The 22,259-nt window shown below is 41.7% G+C and overlaps 1 protein-coding gene across 1 annotated transcript; it reads right to left on the bottom strand.

Annotated features, from left to right (window-relative positions):
• Window positions 1–14,338: 14,338 nt before the first annotated feature.
• On the bottom strand, window positions 14,339–18,090 carry LOC149314869 (gap junction delta-2 protein). Its single transcript, XM_089523543.1, has 2 exons — window positions 18,001–18,090; window positions 14,339–15,508 (listed from the first exon to the last, which is right to left on the bottom strand). Exons 1-2 carry the CDS (start codon window positions 18,069–18,071, stop codon window positions 14,665–14,667), a joined length of 915 nt encoding a protein of 304 aa, XP_089379669.1. The 5' UTR covers window positions 18,072–18,090; the 3' UTR covers window positions 14,339–14,664.
• Between the last annotated feature and the right edge of the window lie 4,169 nt (window positions 18,091–22,259).

Below are 22,259 nucleotides of genomic sequence, written 5' to 3'. Positions count from 1 at the left end.
CTTTTTGTGTCCTACAAAGGCCAGATTGGGGCCACAGTGTGCAGTTGCTGCAGCTCCAATCTGGCGAAAATAGAGGCAGCTGAAGGTTGCCCCTTAGGGGTGGTCTGCACAGCCCCTGTATATGAGAGAGAGAGAGAGAGAGAGAGAGATTAAAAAGCAAACCAACAGAACTTCTCCGAATTTTGTTTTGGATCCAAGGGTGCAGTTAATCACTGAAGATAATAGATTTACTGAAATGGTTAACAAACAGAATTTAAAATATTTATTAAGAGAAAAGTGTCTACTGTTGATAAATATTTTTAAGTTCTGTTTGTTAATTGTGTGTGGGTCTGAATGATTCTATTAAATTTGGTACTGTGTGTGTGTGTGTGTGTGTGTGTCTACACACACATACAGAACAAGAGAGAGTGAATGATTTATGAATATGGACTGGAATGCTGTTAGAGACATATGGCTTGCATGAGTGTATGTCACTTTTTGAATGGAGCACAATGTGCTATCCTGTAGTCATTTGCACAATGTTCAGAATGTCCCACTGTTTTTCAAAGGGAAGGGGGGTAGAATGGAAAGGCAGTTCAACAGATGTAATTTTAAAGGGAAGGGATAAAAGGATGCATTCCATTATGAGCAACTCCCATTTCCTTCCCCCTCTCAACTGAGAAGAGTGCACACCCTCCAACTATCCTGATTTGGTAGGGACAGTCTGGACTAATCCTGTCATCCTGCTTTTACACTTACTTTTAAAATAGCCCAGTTTCTCTTTCTGCTCTGTCCTCCAATGACTTCAATTGCTGCAAACTCAATTCAATAAATTGATTTGGTACTCAAATAATTAAGGATGGAAAGATGAGGAGGAGACTGCAACTTGCCCTTTCCAGTAGGCTCAGACAAAACCAGATTTCTGCAGCCTCTCCTAGTTTGTGTGTTCCTCTTTGCCATCCTGACCCATGCCCTGATGTTGCTTCACCTCTGTTATCACATCCTGCACTGTATTTGGGGTCCCCACATTTTCATATTTCATAGCTGGAGCCAGCATATTCTTCAGTGGTCATAATGACCTTTAGGAAAACTAGGTAAGGTTCCTAGGAGAAAAGGAGCCCAAGGCATGTGGATGGTCCAGGTTCCTACACAGTTTAAAAATATGGTTTTCCCAGGGAGTCTCCATGTGCACAAAATTTAAAGTAGAAATTACAGAAGTTCATGCTAATCAGAAAGAAGCATGGTGAAACCAAATGACCCGGGGGGCAAGGCTAAGCCTTGAACCCTATACCTCAGGATATCCCTGTTGTTGCTTGGAGATTTCATGTATGAACACAGCTTAGTTCTCAGTGAACACAGGAGACAAATATGAGTACTCTGATGGTTTCAAAATCAGTAGATGTTTTGGAACAGTGAACAGGGCTATGAGCACAATTGATGCCTTTAAACCATTTTAATGCAAGTTAAGGGAGGGAGGCTATCTTCAGTTCCCTTTCTCTCTCTTTATCTCCACTCCCTGAATAGTGTCCTTGAACACTGAAAGAGCCTTTTGCTTTCTCTCTGCATAGCAAATCTCTGCCATTACAGCCCAGGAAAATGCATACAGGTCCTTGATATTGTTGTAATGGAGATTCAGAGGGATCCTCTGACTTTCTGTAATAAAAGTTACATTTTCTTAGGTGTCATCTGCATCCAGTTTGATGCTGCTTTTACTGCCATGGCTGCATCCTGTGGAAATTGTGGGATTTGTAGTTTGTTGTGACACCAGAGTTCTCTGACAGAGAAGACTAAATGCCTCATGAAACTACAAATCCCATCTTTCCACATCATTAAGCCAGAGCAGTTAAAGTGGCATCAAACTGGATGATTTCTGCAGTGCAGATGCAGTCATAGAAAATAAATCATGGTGGACATTCTGTTGCTTAGACCCAGCTATGGTGAGCCCATATATAGGTAAATCCCATTGAATGGATCAGTCTAATATAGGAGCTCATCACATGAACTTTAAAACTGGGCTGCAGCCAGGATGCGGGATGGAGGTGGGGATTATCGCATGCTAAATCCCCACCTAATCACCCACCTAATCACCGCCTCCCATCAGCTCCGGTCCAAGCCAGGTCCCAGCCATGCTCCGCCACCACTTTATCAAAGTCAGAAGCTTTCCAATTTCAAAAAAGTGCTGGTGGGGTGCAGCTGGAACCCGGCTTAAACCCAGGCTGATGGCGCACTGTGATTAGGTGGTGATTTAACATGCGATAATCCTTGCAGCCTGGGAGGCTCGAGACAGTTTTAAAGTTCATGTGGATAAACGCCATAGTCAGGATTGACAATAGGATCTAAGCCTAACTTTATTTAAGTATGAAAATCAACAGAGGTGATTTTTAAAAAAATTAATTTGGGAGGTGACATTTGTTTATCTCGTCTGTGAAAAAGTGCTTTCTCTGTAATGAAAAAAAGTTTTCACAAACTGCAGTAGAGCAGAATAAATCTAAAGAAATGCAGTGACAACCACCATTTCAGGCTCCTCCCACCACTTACTGTGGCTTCTCCCATTTGGGCTGTATACTCATCTATCTGAGCATGTGACCCCCACAGATATTAACTCCAATGAAAAGCAGTTCTTGTGGGGAAAGAATGTGCCTCACTTTAGCTTTATATAATAAAATGTGGCTGACTAATGATAAGTTAGAAATCTCAATCAGTATTGCATTTCCCCCTTAAAGACATTATTGTGCCTTTAACTGGTATTATTTGTCATGTGGCTGCCACTAAATGAAATGGCTCATGACACCCTGTGATCATGACCAACGTCAATTGACTCAAAAATAGACACCTTCTTGTCCTTTTCAAATGTCTGATTCTATGAATCCAATGACTGCTTGAGAACTCCATACTGTTGCTCAGATTCAAAGCTGTTTGCAAGCACTGAAGAGCATGCAATATATCTGCCTAAGAAAGTCTTCCCACTTTCCAAGCAGGACATCCCAAAGTCATAGTGTCTTAGAAGGATCAGTGGTTCATAGCAAGCAAGCATCTCAATTCATTGGCAAATCAATTTTGTGTGTGTGTTTTCTTTTAGCAGGTATCATCTCTTTTTTTTTAGTCTCATGCTTATTATACAAAAATGTGAGAAATGTTCAAAGAAATGCATAATTCTAGGATAAGATGGGTGGCGGGGAGCTCGGCTTTTTATGCAACTAAGGCTGAATTCCAATTATGCTATGTTCCAGTAGTAGGTAAGGTGAGTATCATGAGACAAGGTCAAAAATGCATTTGACAACATGAAGGCAAAACTGCAGGGACCATAGGTGTATTTGCATATTTGCCTGTCAAGTGTACATACAAAGCATAGTCACCTCTATGCATATCTGCTCATGGATATGTCCAAATGTAACAGCTTTTGTGCTTGCAAAACACAGTCCATTTCCATCCAACATCTTTTGTGTCCTGAAAGCACTTCTTGTCTCTTCACGGTATATCTAAACAGAGCAGAAGTGTGCAAGCCCAGTAGGAAACCCTATTTGTTCACATGCCAGTTCGCCAGTTCATAGAATCATAGAATCATAGAGTTGGAAGAGACCACAAGGGCCATCCAGTCCAACCCCCTGCCATGCAGGAAATCTAAATCAAAGCATCCCCGACAGATGGCCATCCAGCCTCTGTTTAAAGACCTCTAAGGAAGGAGACTCCACTACACTCCAAGGGAGTTTGTTCCACTGTTGAACAGCCCTTACATCAGGAAGTTCTTCCTAATGTTGAGGTGGAATCTCTTTTCCTAGAGCTTGCATCCATTGCTCTGGGTCCTAGTCTTTGCAGCAGCAGAAAACAAGCTTGCTCCCTCCTCTGTATGACATCCCTTCAAATATTTAAACAGGGCTATCATATCACCTCTTAAGCTTCTCTTTTCCAGGCTAAGCATCCCCAGCTCCCTAAGTCATTCCTCAAACATTCCAGAATCCAACACAAACTGTAATTGTGAGAAAATGAACATATATAGGATTGCACTGTAATATTCTCATCCAATTTCAGTTATGGATATAAAATGTATAGGCACTGTTTTGATTCAGTTATACAATCAAGGTTGTAAATTGCACTCCACTCACCTCTAAAGTGTACCCTAAGAAAGTCAAGTACTGAGTTTGTACTAGGATTTGAAGCAGAAAAATCTCTTGAGCTCTTTCCCTTCCTACCAGGGTCAGTCCTATCATTAGGTAAAAGGAAGCAGCTAACACAGGCAACAGATCTGGGTTTTCATGAAAGGACAGCAACATATCAGTTATTTCATTTCTTATTGTTGTACTTTTATTGTCAGGTAGGAGGAAAGGCACTGTGAGGTTCTCTGCTCTGAGGTGGCAAAATAGCTTAGTTGATTTTCAGTACTGGGTGAGAGAAGGTTTTTTCTCCTTTCCACATCTTTAAAAACAGACCAAGTAACAATCTTGCAGACTAGGAATGAGATAAAGCACTATTCATAATTTAAAATGCATATAAAAGATTCACAAAAATAGCAATTTGTTTAAAAATAGGCAAACAAAATTACAGACCTAGTCAGATTACACATAATTATTCAGGCCCTATTTAACACAAAAACTAGTAACCAGCTGGTTGCACTGACTGATTACTGCAGCTACACACACACACACACACACACACACACACACACACACGCCTCAACCAGGCAAATTGGCATCTTCCAAATGCGCTGCCACTTGTTCCATTCCATTCAGCGAGATTCAATAAGGACTCTTGAACTTAACTGATGTTCCTATCACTTTACTCACAAACTTGGGGTTTAGTCCTATTGAACTCAATAGAGCATACTACCAGGGCCAGTCCAAGACATTTTGCTGCCTGGGGCAAAGGGCAAGATGGCAGCCCTCCCATTCCATGTTCATATGCTGACCTGATTGCTAGTTAAATCTTATTTAACTGATTGCTAGTTAAATCTTATTTCAGTATTGGTGTGAGACAGAATCCCCTCACTGGACCTAAAGACAGCAATCCATTTCATGGGGCAGAGGGCAATGCATGTCTCACATACAGGGTTCAAAGCAAAGAGGACTGATAATACCCAATAACTGAGATATAAAAAAGAGACGAAGGCTTTTCTTGCAATGTCCAAAAAAGCCATACCTCCACCCACATTCTGGTGGCATCCTGTTCGGATGAAACATGGCCCAAACCCATTTCTGGTGCAAACAGTCCAGATGACATTGGGCACATTCAGTCTCAGAACTAGGGTAAAACACCCTTAAAACAAATTTTAAAAATATAACTCTTAATCTGGATCTTCCTGGAGGTTTTGGAGCCCTCCATTTCTGCACTGGGGTGGCTGTCTGCATGAGCAATAATAATAATAATAATAATAATAATAATAATAATAATAATAATAATAATAATAATAATTTATTATTATTATTATTATTATTTGTATACCGCCCTATGGGAAACCAATCCGGGCGGTTGACAACAGTAAAATATAAAATACAACAATTAAAAACACTTTATCCCTCCCCCCCTTAAGACAGTATTAAACAGTATAACATATTAAAAACACAATATCAAAGCATAAAAACAACCATTAAAAACTAAAACCCCTGATACCCCTCTGTTGATCCTCAACCATCACTAAGAGCAACCCACTGAACTGCCTGGCACATCCACTGTTGTCTTCAGTTTCTCTCTCAGAAGTCAGAACAAGGCACCCAGCCATCTAGTCATTGCTGGATGTCTTGTTCTGATCTCAGAAGTGAGTGACCTGTGGTGGACATACTGGGTGGCTCAACAGGATGTCCATGCCAGTAGCCATCCTGGTGCAGAAATGGAGGACTAGGTAACGGAAGACAATGCCTTCAATTTTTCCCCTACACGTAACTACTCTCCTGAGTACAAATTCACTCATTCATCTGGGACCCTTTCACACTACACAGTTATAGCTCTATGACTCCATTTTCCTTCCATAGCAACATGCTATGGAATCCTAGGACTACAATATAGGGAGGGTGATTTAGATTTTTTAGCCAGAAATCTCTCTTGCCGCATCAGAATACAAGCCCTAGGATTCCATAGGATGTTGCCATGGCATTTAAAGTGGAATCAGTGTTATAACTACATAGTGTGAAAGGGCCCACTATGTGGAACAGTAGAGCTAATTCCTAATGGCTAAAGTCACTGGGACTACAAAGAGAAGAGAAATGACTTCACCCACACCACATCAGTGGTATACAAATCAGGCTATCATGTCAGTTTCTCATGTATTCAGCCCTACATGTTGTTCTCCAATTTACATACAAGTCTGTAAAAATATTTAAACATACAGACGTTCTCTTTTTTATATATAGCTTCCCCTAATAGATAACTTTTCCAGCATTCCCTAATAAAATATAACTCAAAGTGGTGGTCTGCAAATCAGTGCTGGTCCACATCAAGTTCCCAGGAAACTGTGTGAATAAAATAACAATGGTCCAAAACACACTACAGAAATAATCCAGTTTGATACCGCTTTAACTGCCCTGGTTCAGTGCTAGGATATTCTGGGAACTATAGTGAGACATTTAGCCTTCTCTGTGAGAGAGCTCTGGTGCCACAATAAACTGCAATTCCCAAGATTCCCTAGTACTAAGCCAGGGCAGTTAAAGCGGTCTCAAACTGGATTATTTCTGGGGCAATATGGCACAAACATGGTCCTGATTCCTGACATATTGTTTGAAAAAGTGTCAATCTTCCTCATCTGATATCTTGAGAAGCCAGTGTAGAGTAGTGGTTTAGGCATTGGACTATGACTCTGGAGACCAGAGTTTGAATCCCTGCTCAACAATATAAGCCAACTGGGTGATGTTGGGCAAGTTACACTCTCTCAGCCTCAGAGGATGGGAATGGCAAACCCCATCTGAAGAAACGTGCCAAGAAAATCCTGTGATAGGTTTGCCTTAAGATCACCATAAGTCAGAAATGACTTGAAAGCACACAGAAACAACTACCTTAATACACATATTTTTGTGTGCAGTTTTTGGTCTTAGAACTATATTGTGAAATTCAGAGATGTGACAAATCTGAAAAATGTGTTGTCATCGCATTGCTGCTGTTGGGTGCCTTCAAGCTGACTCCAGTTTATGGCAACATTATCCTTTTGGCAAAAACGAGTCAAAGGAGGTTTGCTATTTCCTTTTTCTTAGTTTGAGACAGTATGACTTGCTCAAGATTGCCCAGCAGTTTCCATGGTTAAGCAGTGACTGGAACCCTGCAATCCATTCACACTACACAGTTATAGTGTTATCATTCTGCTTTAACTGCCAAGGTTCCATCCTATGGAATTTTGGGGTTTGTAGTCTATTGGGAACTGTGGCTCAGAGTACAAAATGGCACCTCTTTAAACTGAAAATCCTAGGATTCCATGAGATGGAATCACTGCAGTTAAAGTGCAATAACAGCATCAGTAACAGGGCCAGCATATTGTAATGGTTTGAGCATGGAACAAAGACACTGGGAGACCAGGATTCAAATCCCAGGTCAAACATTGAAACTCACTGGGTGACCTTGGACAAATCACACTCTCTCAGCCTCAGAGGATGGCAATGGCAAGCCCTCTCTGAAGAAAGTTGCCAAGAAAACCCTATGATAGGGTCGCCCTTAGTATTGCCATAAGTCGGAAACTACTTGAAGACACACAACAACAATAATTACAACAGCAGCAGCAGCAGCAACCAGAACTATGACTCTGTAGTGTGAATGGGCCCCTGGTCTCCTGGACACCTAGTGCAACACTATACCACACTGGCACTGTCTAGTCAGTTCACTTAAGAATGTAAATCAAATTAGTTTCTCTAGCTACTACAGCTCTCTGATGTCCTTCAATGCATCTTGCTATTTTCTCCCTTATATGTGAATGACTGATATTCACTTCAGCAGAGAAAATCAGACTTCTATACTTAATAATACAGAAAACCTTCTCCCTTTCCTTACAGTGTGGATTCTGCTTTTATTGGTTGGGATTCTTCAGAAGGAAGAGTGCACCTCAATGTTTGGAGAGCACACTGAGACATGTAATACCCACAGAGACAGGGGATGGGCTGTGCCATGATAGATTTGATCTCAACCTCTGGAAACTCTTCACAGTATACTTTACAAGATATTGATATTATTGTTGCCCTAATATTAAAATATAATATGCAGCTGTCTCTGAGAGGTATATAAGCAATGTTTGCCAAGAGACATTCAAAATTGTTTTTGTTACATAATAGATAATACGGGAATCTTTGTAAAGTTCCTCACAAATGTGTTTCAGAACATGATTTAATTTCTAACAAAGATAATTTGGTGCAAGAGCAGAGACATTGGAAACACAAGTTCATGTCCTGTCTGCTTATTTTTTTCCATAATGCCAGCAAATCCTTCTATCCCCCTATTTCCCTATTTTGTAACTTTACTTAATCTTCTTCTCATAATGATCTGTCATCATAATACACATTGATGCAGCTCTGACCAATCTTCAATCCATACAACCCAACAATGTATGATCAGAAGATACAATTTTCTAATATCACCTAAATTGTAAAGACAAAATCAATATCACCCATTAAGGCTTCTCAAATAAAATTAGCTTTATAACAAATGGCACAAGTTTTAATAACCAACAGACATTTATCCAAGATGTGAATTTAACTCAAGTTCAACAAGCAGTATCTTTTCTTAAACACCAACGTTTTCATTCAGTATAAATGAATACACCGCAAGAATTTTATCATATGGCCTTGAAGAATATCAGCCTTGCCTAGAGTTGACCCATTGAAATGAATGGGATTTGTTAATCACAAAAATCATGTTTCAATTACTCTTCTTGAGGTAAGACAAATGTTGAATTATGACCCCAGATTTTGTATCACCTGTTATGTGCTCATTCCTTTTTGGATGAGGATAACAAAATCAAATGTAATTAATGAAAACAATTACTGTACATTCTAAAGTGAGGTGTGGAGAAATTTTGATCTCTTCCTCCAGTCCTAAACAACGTGTAAGCGAGTTGTACTGATCTGAGTATTTAACATTCACTCCCAAGAAACTGGTCCTGTACAGCCATAATACCCTCAATCCAATCCATAGTGTCAGCTAGAGTAGCAGCTTTAAATCAACAGAAACATGGAAAACAGCTCTGCTTTAGCTGGAATTATGAACTGGATTTAGGCCAGATAGATTACCTAAACCCAGTGTCTCATATTTCTTGTCCCCTTCCTCCCTCTCCTTTCTTCATTCTTGCAGCGACAGAAACCCCACCATCCCTCTGCAGTTTCAAAGTTAATAATGGTTAGTGGTATATTTCTGTACCAACTTTAATGGTAACTGTGATTAGCTCCACCCAGAATTTCCAAACTGTTTTCTAACCATGGTTGCAGCTGGCTGCATTTTCTGTCACTGAAATAAGATTCTCTTTTATCATTTATATATGTATTTATTTAAGTTTTCAATAAAACCTATAGGGTTAAGAATTTCCATGTATTAACAATACTGTAGTATTCCATGCATGCAAACATGTCTGCACAGTTGGCTCAAGTTAATATTCCACTTTATTCCCATCCATTCAAATGTTTCCAGTTTAGTAAACAAGTTGTGCATTGCCTATGTAAAAGCTACTGTAATGGCAATTGGGAAAGTCACCAGTATTGCTTTTCGAGTATTCGTCGTTTGTTGTGCTTTTCACTAAAAGCATTGGAATATATCATCTGACAGGTTTCAAGGCATGCCTTCATCATTTTTCCCCATACATATACTAATGGGAAACTATGAAAGGGAGCTAACACTATGGAATCTGTACAATGTTAATAATTCTGAGTATGACCCAGAGCTAGTGAAATCCAGAGGTATTATTTTGCCATTGATTTCAATGAATATAAGCAGGTTCTTTCTATGTAGCCTATTGCTTATTGTGCATTATAGTTATTACTTACTGTCACTACCGCTATTACTGTGTCTACTGCTGCTAATCCTACTACTAATATTACTATTACTAAGATTACCAATAATGTAATTCCCATTTAAATTAACTGTTAAAGATTATTCCAGTAGTGTATAAAATGAAAATCAGATTTGCTGAGAGTATTTTCCCTATATAAAAAAATAATCTTTAGGAGCTTGTTATATTACAGATGAAAATCTTTAGCTGCCATGTTTGCCTTCTAAAAATAACATTCATGCTTTGCAGTTATTTATTACTAGACAGTAGGAACATGTAAGGGAAAAACAACAAATATTTTTAAATGGTGACAAGGGTCAATAATCAATTGTAAAACATTCATTTTCATGAAAAGTTAAAGGGCTGGAACCAGAGATAAGATGAGAGGAATTCAGCTTGCCCAAAGGTGCTTCCCTAATGCTCCATGTACACCTCAAAATACATTTCAGGTCTGAATTCAAGCTGCTTGTGATGACATTCAAAGCCCTAAATGGCTTGGGACCTTGATACTTGAGGAGGCATCTCTTCCTATATGCGCCTGCCTGAGGACTGAAGGAGGTGAATAATTGTGTTGAGATATGGGAAAGAGCCTTCTCATTGGTGGCACCCCTTGGAGGCCCGTCTGGTACCAGCACTCATTTAAGCACCAAGTGAAAACTTGCTTACTCATGAAGGCCTCATTAATCCATCCCAAATACTGATGTACATGATTTTAAAAACTTTTAAAATCTTTTTACATCTGTTTTAACTCATTATTATGTTTAATGTGTTTTCAGCTTCTTTAAATTCTTTTTATTGTTTTCAACCGTTTAACTGGTTTTAATGTTATTTGTAAGCCACCCTGAGATCTTTTTGATATATTTTTGATGTAATATATAGAATATATGTTCTTTTGATAAATAAATAAATAAATAAATTCTTTTCACCCTGAAAGAATGTATGGTGGAGCACACAGGATGCTGTGAGAGACATGGAAATCAGGAGAATTTTGCAAGGCTGACTTGCAGGAATGGAAACCTCTTTCTAATTTGTGCATGGAATCTGCACTCACAGTAAATTCTTATTTTAAAGCAGTCTAAATCCTTCCTCTGCTCACTGTGTTGGCGCAATCTCAGTTTGCCAATTGTAAAAGACAAATAATGCAAGCAACTGAGATCCTGAATCTTAACACAGTCATATCAAAATAACACAACAACACCCATGAGTAAATGAACTGATATACAAAAGCATATTCATCACTTGTTGGTCACAATATCAAATGATGGGTTGCATCTGTAAAAGGCTCATTAATGTAACACTACAGTTGGAAGTTTCATAACCCTCAGAACACCATTCTTTTCACTGAAGCCAATTCACACAGAACTGGCCAGTTTTCAAGTGTGCAAAAAAGTACAGAGGAACAAGTGTCTTATAGGTTAAGTTTGAACCTACCTGATGTTACATCCCAAAAACTATATTTCAGATTTTAGAGATAAGAGTCAATCCATCAAGTATTGCTCCCAACCAAGCATAGTTGAAGTTAAAGTGAGATGCTTATGGCTCTTTCCCAGAAGCAGTCACACTATAACAGTTCATTAACATCTCCTTATTTGATGTTAAAAAAAACTGCCTGTAGTAAACAACTGTAACTGGCATGCCCTGAATTTTCCAAGTACTTTCACAATTGAAGTAACATTGCTACACAGAATGGGGATGAAATTCCACAAGTGTAAGTCGTAATACAGTAGTCGAGGAGTTATCTTTCCAGAAGTTATTGAACTGTACACCAAAATAAATGTAAATGTAATACAGATGCTTGACTATTTAAACAGACAAGAATATGACCATTTAAAATCAGACAGATAGGTAGTCTCATCAACTATAACATACAGTTTCATTTCCATCAACAATGATAACATATATTTAGTGTATTCTTTCCCCATCCTTTAATTGTGGATTATCTTTAGTCAAAGCTTGCACATGCTGGTCTTTGTACTGTTTGACCCATCACTGCCATCAGGGTTCCTCAATTTAGTACAAGTTGCCTCAAACGTTTAAGGAAAAAATGTGTATGAATAATAATTACAATAATAATAATAATAATAATAGTCATCATGTGTCATTACGCAAGATTAATTGCACCAGGATGTGGGTGCACATTTGGATACTACCAAAATGTGCATCCCATTGAAAGCAATGATGTGACAATCTCTGCATTCAGGTGTCATGTCCATATGCATTCAAGATAAGGAGATCATCTGGACTGGAGCAGGAATCATTTTGGTATTTTAGACAAATATTGGTTTTAATGAAGCCTGAATGTGGATAAGGCCAAATTCTCCAGCTGAAATTCTGTAACTAAAAAGAGCAGTTGTGGCTAGCCTGGTGTCTTGGAAATAGTTTGTACAAATAGGTGGAATTTTTGTCTTCCCATTTTACACATTATCGTAGAGACAAGAAGAGGTGGGAAGAAGGGAGTTACTTATTTCCTCCTAGGTAACATAGGTGCTGGATCTCAGATAAATGCAGCCTATAAACCCAGCTCAAATCTTTAGATTAAATACCTGAGGGCATAAAATGTGCCCTGGGCTGCATATGCCCTTCCATTCCAATGTCCTTGCATACCCTATCTCTTCCCTCTCCACTACCAGCCTTCACATTCATATATTAGCATGAAGGTCTGAACATAAATTCTAAGTGTCTTCAAAATGAAATGCAGTATAATCTCCCTTGAAATTTCCACAGTGAACATGCAAAAGTTGGGAGTGGAGAGGTTTGAGATGGCACAAGTGAAGACGCTGGGTATGGGGGTAGGGGGCATGCTCCCACCCCTTAAACATTTTGTGGTCAGGTTAACGTTCTCTCTCTGCAATGCACTGGACCATTAGTTGATCTTATAGACAACACAGAGCAAGTACTGTTGATGAGTGAAACAGAGCTCAGCCCAGTCAGACAGTTTGTCATCTAGAAGATATGAGTGCTATTACTCTGGAGGGAGAGGGATACTTCTTATTTATGTAGCTTTTAGATCACATAATGGAACCAATCTTTAAATTAAATTAAAATTATGGCAGTGTCTGTAACCTTACATTTCCCAGGGTACTTAAAATTAATTTGAGTGACATTTTGCATTCCTAGATCTAATTCTTATGAGACTGTGTATATGAATACATACATTCTTATCATCATAATCTGATGTGTGTTATACACACACACACACACACAATGGATTTATAGTCTATCCTAGTTGAAGGCCAAATAATTGAAATTGTACTTGAGAAATTTAATTTGCTGTCTCTAATGGGCTCACATTATGACAAATAAAAAGCACGTTGAGGGCAAACAGAGATAGGATATCCAAACACACACATGCATATGCACACAAATAGTTAAACCTGCACTTTCCGGAACATGCTGCATCACTGATTTATCCAGATTCATTGCCCTACCATAGCACCATGTCATTGTAAAAAACAAACAACCCTGTAAATGGCTATCCAGATGTTTTGGATGTTATCCAGGCCATGAATACAAAAGAAGTTATAATAGGACGATCCTTATGTTCTAGATAGGTATCCATATAAATTTTATCTTGATATAACAATGCAATACTATTAATATATATGTATATATAAAAGAAAGTTAACTTTCTATTTTACAAAAAGGCAATTGCTTTATCAATATAATTATCAGCTTTTTTACACCATTGCAACAACTAGAGAAAATAATAATAATAATAATAATAATAATATAAATAATAATAACTTGATGAAAACAAAAAGAAAATATAAAACTCTACGGTTTCAAGTTGGGACCCCAGCCAAGCCTTTGACTAAATAGAGAGTTAGATGCTTTAACTTCAAGTATGGCACTTACATCAATAAGAGCAAAGAGGCGGTGAATTTGTTCACAGTTAATAGCGATAAATTCTGCTCCTTTGGTATAGGTGTGTGTGTGTATGTGTGTGTGTGTTTTAAAATATAGTTAAGTACATAACTTGGCTGAACCTTAGGTCATTCCATTTTGCTTACACACACAGCAGGGAACTGTGTTTTATATAGTTATTTGTGAATTTGGTAGATCACAACTAGCATAATGATGATTAAGGTCTCTGGTGTGAGCAGACAGGCAAAATAAAAAATAAATGGCAAAATTATATTCAGCGCTGCTGTTTTGTATAATTGTTTTTGTACAAAAACAATGGCAGAAAAATGGTAGCCATACACAGTAATTACCTGTGTGACACAGGCAGACAGTGTAATATCAGGCATCCATGAGATGAAGCCCACAGATGTACTGGTGGACATTGTAGTCATTTGCCTGGATAGTGCAAACCTCTTACTCCACCTCAGATTCTTTAGACATGCTTGCATTTCTATATTGCTGTAAAAACCCTCCCCTAGCCCTCCCCCCTCAAGAAGTGGCTTCCCTGCCATTTCGAACTAGAACATTCTGGACACATTTCCATCATTTATCCAGACAGACCCATCCTAAAGCTGGTCCAGTCAACAAACAGTGTTGGAGCATTTGGAGAAAGGTAACTGAGATGTAAGGCCAGGTTAAAGGTGTTCTGTAGCTGTTTCTTCACAGTCATTTATTTAGCACTCAGTTTTATATGTGGTTTAGAAAGTGCAGATCCAGTACCTTAACGGCTTTCTTGGTGGTTTGAGGAAACAATTGCTTGAGCAGTGTTCTTTCCCTAACTCAAATGTCCACAAGGTCAGTGGCACCCAGCAAAGTATTCCAGTTCTGTCACAGAATCACACATAAGCGGAATCACTAGACTGAGTCCTGCCAAAGTTAGGCACACTCATACGTGGCAGGTCCTTGTTCCTGATTTCATATATTGATTTCCGTTTTGCTTGCACACCCCTCACTGCCATTTTGATCTTTCTCCACCCCAAATGGTTCAGTTCAGCCAGGTTGAGCACCACACAAATGCCACTCACGGCAAACATGAAGACCAAGAAGACAGTCTTCTCAGTAGGCCTAGAGACATAGCATTCCACTTCCTTAATGCAAGGATACCTGTCACATTCATACATGGATGGGACATTGAATCCATACAGGAAATATTGTCCCACCAAAAAACCAATCTCCAGAGCATTTCTGAAGACCACCTGGATGATATAAAATCTGGAGATGCCCTCTTGCCGCCTCATCTTTGACTTGGTTGTTCTGATAGCTGGGTTGGGGATTTCTTTCACTTCCAGGCAGTCAGGTTCAGCCTCCTTGGTGGAGTTCTCAGTGTTCTGCAGCACCCCATTGACAATGGTGTTCTTGATCTTTTTACTGTCTTCCCGTTTCATAGAGTCCTGATCTCTGTCCAGCGTGAGGAAGACAGTGGAATATCTCCTTTCCCTCTGCTTGGCAGACTGATGAACAGAGTATGTTATAAAGCAGAGGCTGGGAGTACACACCATGATGATCTGAAATACCCAGTACCTAATGTGAGAAATAGGAAATGCTTGGTCGTAACATGCCTGGTTGCACCCTGGTTGCAAAGTGTTGCACACAAACATAGTCTGTTCATCGTCGTAAACAGTTTCTCCTACAATGGCCACAATAAGAATCCTGAAGATCACCACCACGGTCAGCAGAATCCTATAAAATAAAGGTTGGATGAGTACACTTTTAGAAGGCAGGAGAGGAACTCTGAAACACCTACCAAGAATTAAGTGTCACTGGAAAACTGAGGTGGCCTCGAGTACAAAAACGTTGACATTTTTGACGAAAGAACTTAAATGCATGAAGCTGAAGTCTGTTGGTAGCTACTAGCCAAGGCAGCCAGAAGAAGAACCTTTCGTATTCAGAGACATTATGATTTTTAGATGGTAGGTCATGCAGTGGGAGAGGGAGCCATAATTTTACTCTCCTCATAAACTTCCCCATTGCTCCTATCTGGTCACTGTCAGGAATGGTACTAGGTGCCCTCCTAAAAGCAGTCCATTCATCTAGTTTTTTTACAGGCTTCCCACAAACAAGCAAAGACATTTCTATTTGCAACACCCTTTCCAGGCTGATCATTGTCATTCCATTGAAGATATTTTGGGGTTTACTGTTTTTACAGTCACAGTCCCCATGCTGTGAACTAGCTCCACGTTCGATAATAAGGTTGACACATTAGTATTCATTGTTTATACATTCTTATGATAGTACACTTCAGGTACTTTGTTCTGAAATAATTCAATCCCTAAGTTATCTATACAGGAAATAATTTGACAGTTTGTGGGTTTAATTTGAACAGGACATTCTGCCAGTTTATTCAGCTGAAGAACACATCTTCCTGGCGGCTTTCTACACAGCAAAGAGGAGCTGTCCAGTGCTGAATCTCCAGCTCACTCAGCCTCCCAGAACTTTCTCAGCATTTGTTAAGAGAGGCTTGATTTTCAAAAAAGGAGAAAGAGAGAAATAAAGAAAGCTTGCTTAAGCAATGTACTTCTCCATACGGATATTTACAGCGAATAGAAGGAAATGCTTGCTTAGTTTATGTGAGCCCAAATCTTCTTTTGACTTATATAGGACAAGATCTATAACCACAATGACACTTTATATACATATACATATATACACACACACACACACACACACACATATAACAGTGGGTTGCGCTTTCCTCTCCTCCTTTTCCCTCAACCTCAGCTGCAGCTAGAGCCCAAATTGGTCAAATCAAAGGCACAGGGGCACCTCTCTGCACTTTCCTATGGTATGCAGCAGTATCGATCAACCATCCTCAACCAGGAAGGAGGAGAGTGGAGCAAACCCAAAAGCAAGGGAGAGATGCCTTGTCCTTACTTTACCCTTGCTGGTTTCTCTTTTTTTGCAAGCTGCAATCATCAGCTCTAGGATATACATATACATATACATATATATATATGATTATTAGCAAATAAAAAACACTTTCTCTCTGTGTGGTTGCATCCACACTGCAGCAAGCATGTGGTTTGACACCACTTTAATTGCCCTGGCTCAAGGCTATGGAATTCTGGGAATGGTTGTTGGTTGGGGCACCAGAGGGCAATTAAAGTGGTGTCAAACCAGATGCTTGCTGCAGTGTGGATGGCCTCTGCATCCTACCTCAAAGCCTCTCTCTTTGGTGTCCTTCAAGGTGAATGCAAGTGTTTGGTGCAATTGCCATTATTCCTTTTGAAAGAAAGAAAGGAACAAATGAGCAAAGCAAGCAGAGGAGGGCGAGGGGAAGTGAGGGGAGGATTAGAGCCAAGGTTAAAAGAGTCCTCTGCACTAGCCATGAACTCTGCAATAAAGCAAAGGAGCTCAAGGAAAAGAGCCAGGGAGTGGGAAGCAGCAGCAGCAGCAGGAACAGTCCTGCACCACCCTGGAATTATTATTATTATTATTATTATTAACTATTATTTATTTGTACCCTGCTTTTCCCCCCTCAAAAATTGGGACTCAAATTTCCCAATATTGGGACTCAAAAGTTTTCCCCAGAAAATAGGACTCAAAGTCCCCCCCCAAAAAAAATTGGGGCTCACAGTTACTTGTCTTCCGCCCAAATTGGAAGTCACACTTTTCTTTTCTAAAGTTGGGACTCCATTTTTTTCCCCTTCAAAAACTGGGACTCGCCCTTCTCTTCTCTCAAACTGGGGACTCCATTTCGCACCCCCCCCCCGAAAAAACACCAGGGACTCAAAAAGTTTTTATTCCCTCAAAAGTGTTTCCCACCCTCCGCAAAAATAAATAAATAGATGAATAATGGGACTCCAAAGCTTTCTCTTCCCCAAAAAACTGAGGCTCACACAGTTTTCCCTCCAAAATAAAATCTGGGACTGAAAGCTCCCCTCCCTCCTTCAAAAAAATAAAAGAAGAGGACTCGTATTCCCCAAAATTGGGACTCAGAGTTTTCTTGCAGGAGCCCCCTATCCCGGGGTTGTGTGTTTGTGATGGAGACTCCAGGCAGGGATGGAGGGGAGCTTGACATTTGGGGGTGGCTGGGGCTTCCCAGCCAAGCCAAGCCAAGCCAAGCCAAGGGCTGCGGCAAAAGCTGTGGCTGCTCTGCCTGCTGCTTGGGCTCCAGGGAGGAGGGCGGGGAGGGCCGAGGGGGCCGGGGTCTTGGGCGTGGGGCAGCCCCTTACCTCCCTATCATAGTGGAGTGCTGCTGGACGGCGGCTTCGAGGAGTCTCTCTAGGATGGTCCATTCCCCCATGGCGGTGCATCAGGCGGCAGAGCTCCCTGGGCGGCAGCGGAGAGGAGGAGAGGGGCCCCCGCACCACCACCACCACCACCACCTTGGCTGCTGCTGCTGCTGCTGCTGGGAGCAGGAGGGAGGCTCCTGGCTGCGGTCCCCGGCGCCGGAGAGGCTCCCTTGGAGAGGATGGAGAGGAGGAGGAGGATGCTGCTGCTTCTGCGGAGGAGGAGGAGGAGGAGGAGGAGGGATGGAGGTGGTGGCCCTCGCTCTCTGCCCGCCTCCCCGGCTGCCCTTAAGTAGGCGCCCACCACGCTTGCGTCAGCGCCAGGGTGGCCCAGGAGGCAGGCATTGGCAAAAGCATTGGCAAGCAAGCAAGCAAGCAAGGGCCCTGACCAGGAGCAGGAGCAGGAGCAGGAGCAGCCCCTCTGGGGAAGCCTCTCCAACAAGGGAAGGCCAGGAGGAGGAGCAGCAGCAGCAGACTCCCCTCCCAGAGAGCTAGGCATATCTCTGTGTGTGTGTGTCTGTGTCTCCTTTCTCTCTTATGGCGATCCTAGGGTTTGTCTTTCTCTTGGCACGTTTGCTTCAGTGCAGGGTGATGGGGGGGGGGGGAGCTTGCCATTCCCAGGATTCCATAGCCTTGAGCCAAGGCATTTAATGTATGGCTCAAACCCGATTGTGGCCTCCAGGCTTGAGACTCGTGGTGCCCCCCCTATCCTGGGGCCAGTCGTTCTTCAAGGAGGGGGTTTGGCATTCCTTTGAGGCTGAGAGTGTTGTGACTTTCAGCCACTCTGTTCCGGGACCTGCCTTTCCTCAAAGGGACATGCCTTGAGGTTGAGAGAGGGTTGTGACTTGGGGCCACCCTGTCCTGGGCTTTGTCTTCCTTCAGAGGAGGTGTTTGCCATTCAGTTCAGGCTGAGAGAGTGTTGGGGCTTGTGGCCACTCTATCCTGGGGTTTTCTTTCTTCAGAAGAGGTTTGCCATCGCCTTGAGGTTGAGAGCATGTTGTGGCTTGTGGCCACTCTGTCCTGGGGCCTGTCTTTCTTCAGAGGACTTGTTCGCCGATGCCTTGAGGCTGAGAGAGTGAGGTGACTTGTGGCAACCCTATCCTCAGCTCTGTCTTTTCTCACAGGGAGTGTTTGCCATTCAGTTGAGGCTGAGAGCATGTGACTTGTGGTGACCCTATCCTGGGGTCTGTCTTTCTTCAGAGGGGGTGTTTGCCATTGCCTTGAGGCTGAGAGTGTTGTGACTTGTGGCAACCCTATCCTGGGGCCTGTCTTTCTTGGTACATTTTCTTCAGAGGGGGACTTTGCCATTGCCTTGAAGCTGAGAGAGTGCTGTGATCGGTAGCAACCCTATCCTGGGGTCTGTCTTTCTTCAGAAGGGGTTTGCCATTGCCTTGAGGCTGAGAGAGTGTGACTTGCCCAAGATCAGCCAGTGGGTTTCTATGCTCAAGCTGGAAATCGAACCCTGGTCACCAGAGTCACAGTCCAACACTCAAACCTCTCAGAGACTGAGGAACAGGTAATGAGGGAGGATGGTCCTGCCCCCCCCCCCCAGCTGCCTGGGGACCCAGTGGGAGGGTGGCCAGACCTAGTCCTCCTTTTCCAGGATGTGTCCTACACTTGGCCCTCAGTCCAGGAGGAACTCCAAAATGTCCTCCACATAGAGGAAGACTAAAAAGCATGAATTTATATTGACAGGAATGTTTTCCAGCTTTTTTCTTTACAGACGTCCTCCATCCTCCATTTTGAGCATGTCTAAGAAACCTGAATTTACATCTATAGGCGTGCTTTCCGCTTTTATTTGGGAACATCCTCCATTTCTCTTGAACTTCCTCCATTTTGCAGCACCTGGTCCTCCTTGGTGGTGGTGATGATGACATCTGGTTGGGACATTCTAAAGCAAGTGACAGTACTTGCCCACAGAGAAGCTATATTTGCCCATAGAATATCATTGCAGAATATTTGCCCATAGGGAAACATTGAATACTTGCCCTATGTTTCCATATGGGCAAGTAGTCCCCTATGTTTCCCTATGGGCAAATAATCATTGGGGAATATAGAAAAAAACTATAAACAGAGTATTTGTCCCCAATGATTCTCTATGGACAAGTATTCCCCTGTGTTTCCCTATGGGCAAGTATTCTCCAATGGTTCTCTATGGGCAAGTATGGTTTTCTTATGTACTGTCATTTCTTTTAGTATGTCCTCATACTTGGGGTATGTTCTGCCCTCCCTCCGCCTGCACTCCTTTTTGGGGGGATGAGGCCTTCCCTGAAGGAGGGAAAAGCCAAACGGAAGGCTCTGGAGAAGGAGGGAATGGGGTCAGAGGGGGGCTTGAAGCTCCATGGAGAAGGGAAGCGGTTTCTGAAGGAAAGGGGCAGGTGATGTGGGGACAGCCAGTGAGACCTCATTGGCAGAGATGGGTGGGGCTCCAACACGGGCCTCTTTCCTCAGTGCCCTTCCCATTCTTCTCCTCCTCCTGAAACCAAAGCAGTTGCTAAGGGGAACAAGAAAACATTAAGGTAGGTTCAAGCAAAGCTGGGCGAAAGGTTGCCTTGTTGGGACTGGCTAGCTTGACTATGCTGGGACTTATCTTAGAATCATAGAATCGTAGAATTGGAAGAGACCACAAGGGCCATGCAGTCCAACCCCCTGCCATGCAGGAAATCACAATCAAAGCATCCCCGACATCCAGCCTCTGTTTGAAGACATCCAAGGAAGGAGACTCCACTACACTCCGAGGGAGTGTGTTCCACTGTCGGACAGCCTTTACTGTCAGGAAGTTCTTCCTAATGTTGAGGTGGAATTTCTTTTCTTGTAGCTTGCATCCATTGCTCCGGGTCCTAGTCTCTGGAGCAAGTGAAAACAAGTCAGCTCCCTCCTCAGTATGGCATCCCTTCAAGTATTTAAATAGGGCTATCATATCACCTCTTAACCTTCTCTTCTCCAGGCTAAACATCCCCAGCTCCTTAAGTCGTTCCTCATAAGACATGGTTTCTAGACCTTTCACCATTTTACTTGCCCTCCTTTAGACATGTTCCAGTTTTTCAACATCCTTTTTGAATTGTGGTGCCCAGAACTGGACACAATATTCCAGGTGGGGCCTGACCAAAGCAGAATAGAGTGGCACTATTACTTCCCTTAATCTAGATACGATACTCTTACTGATGCAGCCTAAAATTGCATTGGCCTTTTTAGATGCCGCATCACACTGTTCACTCATGTTCAGCTTGTGGTCTACTTGGACTCCCAGATCCCTTTCACACATAGTCTCATTCAGCCATGTGTCCCCCATCCTATATCTGTGCATTTTATTTTTCCGCCCTAAGTGCAGTACCTTGTATTTCTCCCTGTTGAAGTTCATTTTGTTAGCTGTGGCCCAACTTTCTAGTTTATTCAGGTCATCTTGAATGTTGATCCTGTCCTCTGGAGTGTTAGCTACTCCTCCTAATTTGGTGTCATCTGCAAATTTGATAAGAATGCTTCCAATTCTGTCATCCAAGTCGTTGATAAAGATGTTGAATAGCACTGGGCCCAGGACAGAACCTTGTGGGACCCCACTGGTCACTTCTCTCCAGGATGAAAAAGAGCCATTGTTGAGCACCCTTTGGGTTCGGTCAGTCAACCAATTACAAATCCATGTAACAGTTGCCTTGTCTATCCCACATTTTATAAGCTTGTTAACAAGAATGTCATGGGAAACATTGTCAAAAGCCTTACTGAAATCAAGATATACTATATCCACAGCATTCCCTCCATCTACCAAGCTAGTAATTTTATCAAAGAAAGAGATTAGATTTGTCTGGCATGACTTGTTTCTTTGAAACCCGTGTTGACTTTTTGTGATTATGGCATTGCCTTCTAGATGTTCACAGACTCTCTTTTTAATGATCTGCTCTAGAATCTTTCCTGGTATTGATGTCAGGAAACAACTTTTGCCCTCCTCCAGTCTGCTGGGACTTCTCCTGTTCTCCAGGAGTTCTCAAAGATCATTGCCAATGGCTCCGATATTACTCCTGCCAGTTCTTTTAATGCCCTTGGATGTAGTTCATCTGGTCCTGGAGATTTATATTCGTTTAGATTAACAAGGTATTCCTGTACTATCTCCATACTTATTCTGTATTGAAACTCCCCTATTCTGTCCTCTGCTCCATTATCCTCAGGTTGAACACCCTTTTCCTTTTCTGAGAAGAAGGTGTTGAGTA

The sequence above is a fragment of the Sceloporus occidentalis genome, unplaced genomic scaffold (assembly GCF_023333645.1).
Source record: "Sceloporus occidentalis isolate IW3139 unplaced genomic scaffold, rSceOcc1.0.p SCAF_4, whole genome shotgun sequence".
NCBI classification, from domain to species: domain Eukaryota; kingdom Metazoa; phylum Chordata; class Lepidosauria; order Squamata; family Phrynosomatidae; genus Sceloporus; species Sceloporus occidentalis.
The sequence above is the reverse complement of the archived record's forward strand: the minus strand, read 5'-3'. Positions and strand labels throughout refer to the sequence as shown.